This window comes from Myotis brandtii, unplaced genomic scaffold (assembly GCF_000412655.1).
Source record: "Myotis brandtii unplaced genomic scaffold, ASM41265v1 scaffold123, whole genome shotgun sequence".
Taxonomy (NCBI): Eukaryota; Metazoa; Chordata; class Mammalia; order Chiroptera; family Vespertilionidae; genus Myotis; species Myotis brandtii.
The window spans coordinates 10,434,760-10,447,544 of NW_005354291.1; the positions used below are offsets into that span (position 1 = coordinate 10,434,760).

Consider the following 12,785-nt stretch of genomic DNA (forward strand, 5'->3'; position numbering starts at 1 on the left):
CCTCTTGCTTTACTACATACCATGACACCCCTTATATTGCAAGTCATAATCCACATGCAGTCAGCCAGGGACTCTAAGACCCATGACTCTAAGTCTAATTGACCAAGAATCTGTAAAAAATAGGAACAAATATCTTACAACTGGAATAAGACCTATAGGGGGAAACTCTCAAAAAAGGTTTTTGGGCCCTAGCCAGTTTGGCTCAGTGGCTAGAGCACTGGCCGGCAGAATGAAGGGTCCTGGGTTCGATTCCAGTCAAGAACACATGCCCAGGTTGCGGGCTCGATCTCCAGTAGGAGGCATGCAGGAGGCAGCTGATCAATGATTCTCTCATGTGTTTTGGAGTAATGAGTAATTTCCCAATAGCAAGGGTAGATTTTAAAAAAAAACAGAAAGGTTTATGAATGCATTTAGGATGTATGTCTGTGAACATTAGAAACCGTAGGATTAGATGTCCTGCATAGAGGTGTGATGTTGTTGGCCACGTCAGAGAATAGAGAGGGGTTGATTAACCAAGTGTTCCGATATTACTATAAGGATTACTACAATAAAATATGCTTACCATTAAAATCTATGGTAATATTAACAAATATTTTCTTTGCAACCTACCAGTTTCTTAAGGTTATGTTATAAAAAGCAACCTACTTCCTGCAAACATAGGCAAACATTAATGAATAAATTGCTCCAGCCACATATGAACATCCTAAGTTTGTATGTTCCATTTAAAAATTTTCCAATTTGTCAATCCATAAGATAGTGAACAATATTTCTACATGACCAAACTTTTCTGCGAAGCGCTTGGACTATTGACACATTAGGAAAAGAAAGGGACAACCTAATTTCTAGTCTCAGGAAATTCACTACATGAGCATGAAAGCTTCTTTCTATATGTGGCAAGCGTTTCTGAGTTGGTGAATCATTTCCCACTATGTGCCTTTGCTGGCCCTGTGCTCAAGTTCCCCAGCACAACATTGTGCACATATGACCAAAGCCCATTAGAACAGGAGTTCAATTCAGTTCAATTTCTTCTTTAGATATAGGCTCTTTTCACCATCTTCCCTTCTAAGAAAAGAAGCCCCCACTGTCTAACATTCTTTGTTTTATAATTGTTTATTTTTCTGAATTTGAGTAACTCTTTCTCATTTTCCTCAAAGTTTCTATGTGTTAGTCATCCAGTGAATGTGCTCAGAGATTTTTATGGGAAGGGCACCATGTCAAGCACTGTGGGATTCCAACATGAATAATATAAGGTTGTAAAACTGGCATAATTCTAAAGGTAATAATATATTACATCCATCAGCAGGGCCTGTAGGATTAGGTGGGACAGGTCCAAACAAATGAAAAATCTTATAGGCTAGACTAGAGGCCCAGTGCACGAATTCATGATGGGTGGGGTCCGGCCAGCTCCATCCCTGATTGAGGTGGGGCAGGGCCGGCTGAGAGGAGGGGCCGTGGGTGGTTGGCCAGCCAGCCCCACCCCCTGGTCAAACTCCCAGTTGAACTCCTAGTCGAACTCCCGGTCAAGGGGACAATTTGTATATTAGCCTTTAATTATATCAGGTGAGCAACTACATACCTGTGCACACCCAACCCTAACACAAAGCAGGATTCAGAAGAGACAGGTTTGGGGCAGTGGGGTGGACATAGAAGGAAAATGCTGGGTGTGTTTAGTTTGAGATCTTGAGAGAACATGAAAAAAGATACTTTACTGATAGTAAAAAATGAGAAACTTGGGGAAAATGATAGTGATGAAGATGAATACATTTGAAGGAAATAGAGAGGTGGTAATTGAAGCTGTGAGATTAGCACAGGGTTTCTCAACCATGGCATTATTGAAGTTTTGAACCAGATAATTCTTTGCTGTGGGGGGCTGGTCTGTGCATTATAGGATGTTTAGCAGCATCCCTTACCTCTACCCCCTAGATGTCAGTACTACCTCCTCGCTGGTTGTAACAAACAAAAATGTCCCCAGGCATTGCCAAATATCCTCAAGGGCATAACTCTCCCTGATTGAGAACCACTAGATTAGAGAGACAGAGAGATAGTGTGAAGAATGAAAAGAATATTATAAAAAAAATTTGGTGAAATGAGTTTATGGGGTAGAAGAAGAAGAGATAGACATAAGGACACAGAGAAGAGACATTCATTGAGGCAATAAATATTATCCTAAAACTCTGGGACAGTGAAAGAACTTCAGTTTATGAATGACGCTCAGGCTTGGTGAATAATTAGTATGTGCATACCCACCCACCCCCAACAAGAAAAACAGACCACCTCTATACATGCATGCAGGCCACATGTGTATATAGATAAAACATATATATTGAAAAAAAGAAAGAATATGCTTCTAAACTTTTTTTAATCCATTCTTCTTATTTAATAAGACAGTTCAATTTAATCAAAGTATTGCCAACCTCACATCAACTCATTTTGGAAAGAGGTTTAAGTCAGAACCAATAAAATTGAAAGTAAATACAATTGTCTGTTTCCTTCTCCCTTTCTGTCAGTCACATGCTTCATAATTCAGGCTTCTAGTACTCGCAAACTCTCTTCCTACTCCCCTAAGATGTAATAACCTCAAGAAATGCTTAGATAAATTGTACATGGGTGTCAGTGAGTGTGAAGGCCAACTGTGTCTCCTCTTCTGATGTTTACAAGAGAAAAAGTAAAAGACCCTTATTATTTAATTTAAGCCAAAGGAATAATTCTAAATCTCTAATTTGGAAATTCAGGAATCAGCAAGAGAGTTTCTTCTTATTGGAGGTGCCTTCCTCAGAACCCAGAAATTAGACACTTTGGTAGCTCTGGTATACCAAGAGGCTAAATTTAGTGCTCCTACTTAGATGTGTTGTACCATCTGGAAGAATCTTCTTATCAACCCTGTCCACGCCCATACCTTTGGGTAGAAAGAGCATCCAAGATTCCCTACTAGGAAAGAATCCCAGAGAACAGAGAGCATTGCCTAAGCATGTTCAAGAAACAGGCTTAGGGTGGAGGAGTCAGGGCGGAAGATCGTTCCTGTGACAATCATCCTCAATGCCTTGCGAAACCAAGGATAAAACATGCCATATATAATGGGATTGAAAGTGGAATTAAAATAACCCAGCCAGAGGAAGATATTATACAAATCTTCAGGAGTTGTAAAATTGATGAAAGGGTCTGTAATCGTCAAGAGAAAAAAGGGCAGCCAGCACAACACAAACACTCCCATGACAATACTTAAAGTCTTGGTGGCCTTGCTTTCTTTTTTGGATGATGCTTTCATTTTGCTTTCTGACCCAACCTGTTTCATCATAGAACCCATGCCAATTTGCTTAGCGTGCTTCCTGGCCACCGTGAAAATGTGTATGTAAATCCCCACCATTACCGTCCCAGGAAGAAAAAAGGCTATAAAAGAGGCCATAACCCCCCAAAATTTGTTAAATATCAACACACACAAACCTGTGCAGTCAATGGCTGCAACAAAATCTTCTGCACCAATTATGTTTAATTCTGAGAATACCAGGCCAAAGGCAAAAAAGATTGGAATAGACCAACTGATGAGCAGAAAGAGCTCTATGACAGGAATGGTAATTTTGGTAAGATAACGCAAAGGGTCACAAACAGCATAGTAACGATCCACTGAGATGAAGCAGAGGTGGAAAATGGAGGTGGTGCAGAGCATGATGTCACAGCAGCTGTGGACTTTGCAAAAGAGATCTCCAAAGTACCAGCAGGATTCGATGGACCGGATCATACTGAAGGGCATGACCACGCAGCTCAGCAGGAAGTCAGTGGTGGCCATGGAGAGGATCAGGAAGTTGGTTGGGGTGTGGAGCTGCTTGAAGTGGGTGATGGCAACGATCACCACCAGGTTGCCCAGGATGGTCATCACTATAGCACCAATCATGACAAAGTACATGGCAGAGGCGCTCAGCACAGACCTCACATTTCTAGGGCATGAGTTGTTAATCAGAGCAAAGCAAAATTGCACTTCTGCGGGGTTCCAAAGGTCAGGTGAATTCATTGTCTTGGTCCCTTGGGTACTATGAGTCTTTTGCAAAAGTACTGTGTGCCTCTCCTTTCTGTGAAAGACAGGAAAAACAGTAAAAACCATTGGAAACTTTTCAGAGAGGCCCAGCTAGCTGCGTTTCCAATCCCTGGTTGAATTTCCTACTGTTCAGGAGCACTGCTTTGGATCCTGTCACTTAATACAAACAATATATTCAATTAAGGAAATATTTCTCTGTGCAATGTAAACAAGACAGAATTTAGAATTTAGAACAATATAAGGTAAACTAAAAATTTGCTAATGTCTACAAGAATATACATGAATAATCTCAAAATAAAGGGGAAAATATCTCAAATGATAAATTCTGTAAATCTTATCATTTATCTCCTTTCATTTAGCAGCAATTTCCTGAATTCAAATTCAGGCTGAGGTCATTTTGTCCACAGATTTCAAATTCTCATGTTGGAAACAAATTTGACATATATGCCTGCTCATTGTTTTGTGTGTGTGTGTGTGTTTTCTAAAAAATCTTAGTCATTTACTTAATTTTTAAACATCTTTATTTATTGAATTTATTGGGGTGACATTAGTTAATAAAATTAGATAGGTATCAGGGATACAATTTGATAATACATCATTCTGTGCTCATTGTTTAAGCTGTTGCTTTATATAATTTCAGCTGTTGCTCTTAAAATGTGGAATTAATGGGACTGACTCACTCAAAAGTGTGACATAGGTTTGATTTGTTTTTCCAGTGCCGGGACTGGATGTGTAACTGACTGGTGACAAGCATTAGTGAGATATAGGGCCAGGTTAGAGAAGTGGACTTTGGCCTGAGAATAGATTAAAACTCCCTGGTCCATTGGGAAAACAAATCCATAAGCACATCCTATCAGATTTACTTGGAAAAGATAATGAGAATAAAAGTACCTTTGAAAATAATATTTACAGTTGGGAAAACAAAACCATAAGCACATCCTACCAGATTTACTTGGAAAAGATATTAATGAGAATAAAAGTACCTTTGAAAATAATATTTACAGTATTTGCTACTGTAACTCAGCATGCTTTCTAATGTATATTAGTTGAAATCTTGACAGTATAGCACATTTCATTTGCTCTGAATGTAGTAATTTAATTTCTCAGACTAGCATTTTTGTTTAAAAATATTTTAATGGTAGCAATCAAACATTAGGCCACTAAGTTGAACTTGACAATTCAAAACATAGAGAAGTAAAATGTAAGAAGGACAAAGACTTATTAACTTTTTTAATAAACTGTAGCTATCAATTTTGAAATACACAGAACAAATTATTTCATTACTTATCACTTTGGTTTCTAAGCCCTATGATACTGAATATAATGGAATCTTAAAAATCTAATCACCGTCTTTACTTAATTAATTGATTAACTTTATTCTGCCTCTTATTGTCTTTAGGTTTGGAATTACATTTTTTATTTAATGTTCTTTTAAATGTTCTTTTAATGTTCTTTTTAAAAATTATATTTAAAGACAGCTAACAATTATATTTAAAAGGTTATGTATGTTCTTTGGGCATTACTTATGTATTTGTCACTGTATATACATAGAAGTAGCATTTCTAATACAAAATAGTACACTCTTTAATATTTCATGGTATAATTTTTGGAGCTTAAAGTTTCATTTTTGAGAACATAATTCCTAAAAGATCAACATTATTTAACTCCTATGTTTGTAAGGGAAATTTTATTTGTTTTATTTTATTTTTTGGAATATACAATGTGAAACAGCTGCTAAAAATTAATAGTATTATCTCATATTTCTGATGTATGATTATATATTAGGGAATATTTAAACCTCTAGATATTAGATTAAGACAAAAAGAAGACACACATTGATTTAAAAAGTTATCACATGGTTGAATTGTTAAGATAATGTCAAAAGTAATAATAATTTTAAGCCCCTAGCTAAGCTTTTGACCAAAAATTATAAAAAACAAATAAGAAAATACAAATATGACTGCTGGTCTACTGCTCTGTTAAAAAAAAAATATTGTCATGAAATTAAATGCAGTTGGAGTTTGGTTTGTTATTTAAAAACTGAACAGAATAGAGATTATCTTTCTTTGAAGATTCACTTCCTCAAAAGATACAGTAGTTTTTTAATAAAACAGAATGAAGTAAAACCCTCTTTGACATCTCACTTTTATCATGGAATGTAATATTATAACAAAGAACCAAATTAACAGCAACACTGCAAACAATTACCTAATGAAAGCATAGAAAAGTGTTAATGCTCTTTGCTAGGAGGTAAAAATAAGCATTTGTTAACAATCCTGGAAAGGAGCAAAGATTGCATTGTTTTTCAGTTCAAATTTAGGTCTTTAAGGGAAAAGTTACAGAGTAAGGAAACAGACACAAAGACTCTGAAATAAAGATTTTGAAAATCTGAAAGTTCCTCAGAATTCCAAGGAAAAATGTGAGAAAGGAACTATGTAATAATTTTTCCTTAAGTATTAAATACCTAACATTTTATTAAGGTCTATGTATTTCCCTTCAATAAGAAGGAATATATTCAACAAGCTCAATAATATGCTGTAAATAAAGTGGAAAATTAAGAGAGGACACAGCATACCTGCTTTATCAGGCATGATTTTTCTTCCCTTACTGGTTGCATAGCTCAAACACCCCACCTCTGAGTCTTTCTCTGGAAATGCTCTTATCTCACTTATACAACAGTTTGTTTAGGTAAGGGAGGTTACTTATGAATTAGATTTAAGAAAGATCTGTGGTAGGTCTTTCTCTCATTGCCTCTTTAGAATTTCAGTGATTTAAAAGAATGATCCAGACTTACATTCATAGATCAGTATTTTAAATATGATTCTTTTCACCATGTTAAAAAAAAAGATAAATCTATTTGATCTTTTCCCTCTCTTAATATATTCTGCTTTGGTTTAGCATAATTTGTTTGCTAATTAGGTATTTTGGAGCTAAAACCATTGAGAGGTGACTTATCTGTTGTGCCAAAGTTTCTTACCATGCAAATGAGCACTGTGCTCCGCTGCCCTCTTCCCTGCTGATTTCCCCCTAGAAAATGTACTTAGGCCCCAGATCTCATAGGTAGGCTCCTGGCAGGCTGTGCTGCCTTCAGTATTTATACACAGAATATGCCTCCTGCGGCTGTATTACCTGTGTCAACAGGACACAGGTGTGTCCTTTAACAACCTGAAGTGTGCTGCCAGCAAAGAGATCACAGCAAGTCACTAGAGAATTGGCTCTGGGAGGATGAATCTGCTATGTGCTATCATCCCTATGACTTCCAAGGGTAACGTGGACTAGCCTCACACAAGGCCAAAGTGGGAAAGAATGAAAATATGAAAGGGAGGGAGAGAGGAAGGAGAGTGGAAGGAAGGGAGGGAGGAAGCAAGGAAGAAATTTTAATTCAAATCCAACAAATGCTCACTTCACTTATTACCAAAGACTAGATGTTTTCAAACAGTGACTTCTTTAAACCCTACTGAAAATTTGACTCATCTATATCTTTTCATTTGACTGCATGCAATTAGGGATATTCATTCACATTGCAGTTCATTGTGTGCAATTTTCCAAATAAAGGTCTTAGTCCAAACAGAAAGCAGTAAGAGCCATGTTTCAAACCAACTGAATGAAAACTTCCATCAGGATGTGTAATGGAAAAATAGCATGCTGGCTCCAGAGGCCGATCCTGAAGCAAAGGAGTGAAGGGGAAAGGGTAAGATGGGGCCTGAGGCGGGGAACACGAGGCTTCAGAAGACAGTTTCTCTTGCATTAAAAGTTTGTTAGCTTCAGTTCATTTTAAAACCTTATTTCAGAAAGAGGCTACTTCAGGTTCCTGATAATGTTTGAAAGGCTCAAAATGCAATGTGAAATAGATGTTCCATTCTGTTTTGCAAATGTCAAAGTTATTATTGTCCAATTTGGTTTTAAGAAAAGTAAGGCTGGATATTTCAAAGGTTCCCCACAATGGCCATTGATGTTTTTAATGACTTTTGGAAAGATCAGTCCATTTAGTTAAAAATGCACATGAGGAGGGACTGATGTTTTTAAACGTAAATTTGGGTTTTATCCCTCACCCTGTTCTTTGGGTATAAATCTGCACTTGACCTTCTTGGAGTTGGTTGAGTCCAATCTCTCTCTCCTTCTACTACAAAAACTCCATTGTAGGAGCCTCCCTTGAATAAAATCTGCCTATGGTCTTTAATAAGTGTAGCAAATCATTTTTTTTTCTAACACACACCCCATGAAGTTTTTATAGTAAATTGTTCAAAAGTAAAGAAATAAATGAGATTTCTTAAAGCAGGAACTGAGAGAAAGATAAAAGTACTAGAAGGATCAGTAGCCATGAAATGTAAGTCACTGCTAAAGTTGGGCAAGTCAATTTTGTTTATATAATTTTATTTTTATTATTGACACTATTACAGATGTCCTCATTTCCCCCCTTTGTCCACTTCCATTCAGCCCCCGCCCTCCCCCTCTGGTCATCACCACACTGTTGTCTGTGTCTATAGGTTATGTATGTTCTTTGGCTAATCTCTTCACCTTCTTTCATCCAGTCCCTCCCTTACCCCCAACCTCTGACAGCTCTAAGTCTGTTCCACGTATCTATGCCTCTGTTTCTATTTTGTCGTCAGCTTATTTTGTTCATTAGATTCCATATATAAGTGAGATTATATGGTGCTAGAGGCCTGGTGCACAAAATTTGTGCACAGATAGGGTCCCTAGGCCTGACTGGCAATCAGGGTCGTTCGGGGTCAGGCCAGGGCCTTCCTTCCCCGGCTGCCGGCTGCTGGCCATATTTGTCTTTCTCTGGCTTATTTCATTTAGCATGTTGTCATCTGTGAAGGAAGAGGCCCGATTGGGTGATGTGCAAGGTCTTTTGAGACTCTGGGGAAGAAAGAGCCTGACAGTGATTCTCATGCCCTCATGTCTCTTCCTGGCACAGCCTAAAGTGTTCCCCTCAAGGCCAGCAGTTAGATTGGATTAGTAAACATTAAAATACTTAAATTGTGCATTTATTATTCACATTTGCTTTTCTTTTTTAAAAAAAGTATATTTTATTGATTTCAGAGAGGGAGAGAGAGATAGAAACATCAATGATAAGAGAGAACCATTGATTGGCTTCCCCCTGCACATCCTCTACTGGGGATCGAGCCCACGCCCCGGGCATGTGCCCCTGTCCGGAATTGAACCCAGGACCTTTCAGTCCTCAGGTCAATGTTCTATCCACTGAGCCACACCAGCTAGGGCCCACATTTACTTTACTACTGACAAGTACAGGAAATGAAACTGCCATGGTCCTGAAGAGGAGTAGTCCTTATGGGGTCATACTGTCCTTCAAGTCACAAGCTGAGCCTGGGTAATTTTCCATAGTTGGATCTAGGACAGAGGGTGTCAGGGTATGTGATAAGAAAGGCTTAGAAGAGAGATAGGGAAAAGCCAGATTAAGTTTTTTTATGCAAAGTTTGATCTAAAGCAGAACTTATTTTTTCTTTATCTTCTCCACCTGGCCATTAACTGTGGAAAATCCTCAAGGCTAGTCTTAGGCCCCCATTTCCTTTCCTACATTCTCTCCCTAAGTGGGTTCAAACGTGTCCTCTCTTTCAGATGTCATCTACATGCCAATACCTGCAGATCCATTTCTACCCCAGACTTCTCTGAGCTCTGACCATTAAATCCAATTATTTATTTATTATTATTACTAGGATGTGTCAAGTTCCCAACATGCCCCAGACAGAACTCAGGATCTTTCCTTCTCCCCCAAACTGGTTTCCTCCAGGATTTCCTATCTTCCACACCTCCAATTGCACAAGTTAGGATCTATAAATCATGCTTGGAATTCCTCTCTTTATCACCCTCTAAAGCCTACATGTTACTAAGTCTCACTGGTTTTGTCTGGTGGTATTTGATGACTTTGGCAGCCTCCCTCCACTTCATCAGCATCTCCCCAGTCTAAGCTACCCTCATCTCTCATCTGGGACTTGCAATATATAGTTTCCTACTTGTTCTCAAATTCACTCTTGTTCTTCTCTTATTCATTCTACACCAAAGGCATTTCACACCACTCATCTGGTACCACCGTGCCTCCCTGCACCACCCCTCATTCTCTGTGGCCTAAAGCTGAACTTAGATTCAGGAACAGTTTGCTCTTTTCCTCCTTTTCTCCCTCCCATAACTTAATTCCAGGTATGAGGAGATGTGGACATGATTGTTACATGTACTCATGTATGTCCTGATCTATCATATAAAGAAAGGTTCTGTTTGTCTCTTAATGTTTCACAGAAAAATTACTGAAAGTACTTTTACCTAGTGTTAGTGATCTGGCATAAATCATAGGCATTGTGGTGTGGATGGAATTTATTTGGTAGAACTCTAGGCAACTTTCAGAGAAAGTGGTTAAAACAAGTCCAAGCAGAGGCTTGTGATTGCTGGCCCACAGTGTAGACATACCATGCAGGTTAAGAAGCTAGAGACAGAGGAAACAGAAGTCATTTCAAATATAAGCCACAAAGTAAAAGCTCAGAAGTATAAAAGCTCAAATTGTATATGATGATTTGTAATCAACTTTCTCCTCTAAGCAGCTCCTTCTAGTGAGCTTCAGGGTGCCAGGATATAACTAAATAATTTATATAATGATTGTGAATAATTCTCCCAAGCCAAATGATAAGTAGACTTCTAGTTGATAGTAAAGACCAGTCTTATGTTTCACTTCTATGGATTCACAAGTCATAATGATCTTCCCTTTTCTGAATTCCTAGAGTGGAAACAGAGAGGACCCAAAACCATTAGCACTTGTTAAAAATTCTTATATTGGTCTTAATTGTTTCGTGTGTATACTCAAGGCCAACCTATTCTCAACTATGTTTTATATTTCTTTTGTACATTTTCCTTACCAGTCAGAGGTGAGTGTTAAGAATTAATAAATGATTGATTGATTGGCTGACCAGAGATACTGAATGTAGCTCTTATGCAGGTTACACAACACGTATCTAGATCACTGAAAGTTGATAGAATAATATTTGCAGTGACCTGGGGATGTAAGGTATGTACCTCAGGTAAAAATAATAACAGCCTCATTTTCAACTTTCTATATTTGCTTTTCTAATGGCTTTTAAGTCAATGTGCTTCAGGAACTAAAAATAATAACAGCCTATTTTCAACATTCTATTCGCTTTTCTAATGGCTTTTAAGTCAATGTGCTTCAGGAAAAAGATTAGCAGTTTCTGAATGGGAGCTAAATATTTTCCCTGACACTATGTACTTGAGAGCTCTCCGAAACCATGGATAAAAGAAACCGTGAATGAGCGGGTTGCAAGTGGAATTGAAGTACCCAAGCCACACTAAGAGATCAAGTATTATTATTGGAGTAGAATAGTCTAAATATGGGTCGATCAAAACAACAAGAAAACAAGGCAACCAGCAAGCTAGAAACACCCCCATCACTATACCCAGGGTCTTAGCTGCTTTCCTGTCCTTTTTCTTAGATAGATTTTTTTTCACTTCCTCCTTTATGTTTTCAGGCATGTTACTGATAACTCGGGCATGTCGCTTGGAAACGATAAAAATTTTGCCATAAATACCAACCATGATGGAGCCAGGAGTAAAGAAACATGTAGTGAACAATATTGTCCCCCAAAATTTGTTAAAAGTAAGTGCACAGAAATTGAAGCAAGCAACAAGAATCTCATAGCTCTGCATCCCCGATACGTTGGCCTCGGATAGAACTAAACCGAAAGAAAAAAGGGCGGGGGCCGACCAGCAAAATGCCCGCAGTCGCTTCATCATGGAGGTGGTCATGGTGGTTGTGTAGTGTAAAGGGTAACACACAGCATAAAATCGATCGATAGCAATGGAACAGAGGTGGAAAATGGAGGTCAGGCTTAGCATCATGTCAAAGCTTGCATGGAATTTACAAAAGCCCTCCCCGAAGTACCAGCAGCTCTCCACGGACCGCACCATGCTGTATGGCATGATGACGGAACCCAGCAGGAAGTCCGTGGTTGCCATGGAGAGGATCAGAAAATTCGTGGGGGAGTGAAGCTGTTTGAAATGCGATATGGAAATCATGATGACCAAGTTTCCAAAGATGGTGATAACCATGGCTCCAGTCATAATCGAATACATGATCATCCGGACTTGAAAAGGACGGTTGGTGGGAGGACAGGATTTATTTCCAAGTTTTGGACAACTGGATAAGTCTTCAGGAATATAAGTTAGATCCATGGTGCTTTATCTTTTCAAATTATTTTCTAGGAAGGTGAATCAGTGTTTCTTCTCTTCTTAAAATAAGTCCAGTAAATTTCAACTCCTAATAGTACAATAAAATTCAAAGTCACTTGTTAATTCATTCAGTTCAATTATACTTTACTTAAGTATTTCAAATTATAGCAATTGTGTTTGCTTTCTGAGTCATTTGCTGCATTAGAAAATGAAAAATCTCAACTCTGTTTATCTTCCCTGTTTTATTCTGTTTAATCTCTTTCCATATATTTATTCAACATGGGTTTATCTATTGACTGCTTGACTCCTGGTAATGTATTGGAAGTTTTTCAAGAGTTTATTTCACTTATATGAGGTATCTAATATAATCAAACTCATAAAAGCAGAGAATTGTGGTTACCAGAGGTTGGGGTGTGGGGAAAATAGGCAGTTTTGTTCAATGGTCATAAAATTTCATTTATGCTAGATGGGTAAGTTCTAGAGAGCTGCTATACAACATAGTGCCTATCTATATATAAAAAGCCTAATATGCAAATTTGCCCCATGGGAGTTCAACCGG

General features: G+C 38.1%; 2 protein-coding genes across 2 annotated transcripts; both read right to left on the reverse strand.

Annotated features, from left to right (window-relative positions):
- Nucleotides 1-2,962: 2,962 nt before the first annotated feature.
- LOC102255342 (trace amine-associated receptor 4) lies at nt 2,963-4,006 on the reverse strand. The gene has a single exon (XM_005859121.1). The coding sequence runs from the start codon at nt 4,004-4,006 to the stop codon at nt 2,963-2,965; it is 1,044 nt and encodes a 347-aa protein (XP_005859183.1).
- A 7,174-nt stretch (nt 4,007-11,180) lies between these two features.
- On the reverse strand, nt 11,181-12,249 carry LOC102245874 (trace amine-associated receptor 3). Its single transcript, XM_005859014.2, has one exon. It carries the CDS (start codon nt 12,227-12,229, stop codon nt 11,198-11,200), a length of 1,032 nt encoding a protein of 343 aa, XP_005859076.1. The 5' UTR covers nt 12,230-12,249; the 3' UTR covers nt 11,181-11,197.
- Nucleotides 12,250-12,785: the final 536 nt, after the last annotated feature.

Bases quoted from the DNA above. Each gene is read 5' to 3' on its own strand.
- LOC102245874 (XM_005859014.2), bottom strand. From the start codon at position 12,229: ATGGATCTAACTTATATTCCTGAAGACTTATCCAGTTGTCCAAAACTT.
- LOC102255342 (XM_005859121.1), bottom strand. From the start codon at position 4,006: ATGAATTCACCTGACCTTTGGAACCCCGCAGAAGTGCAATTTTGCTTT.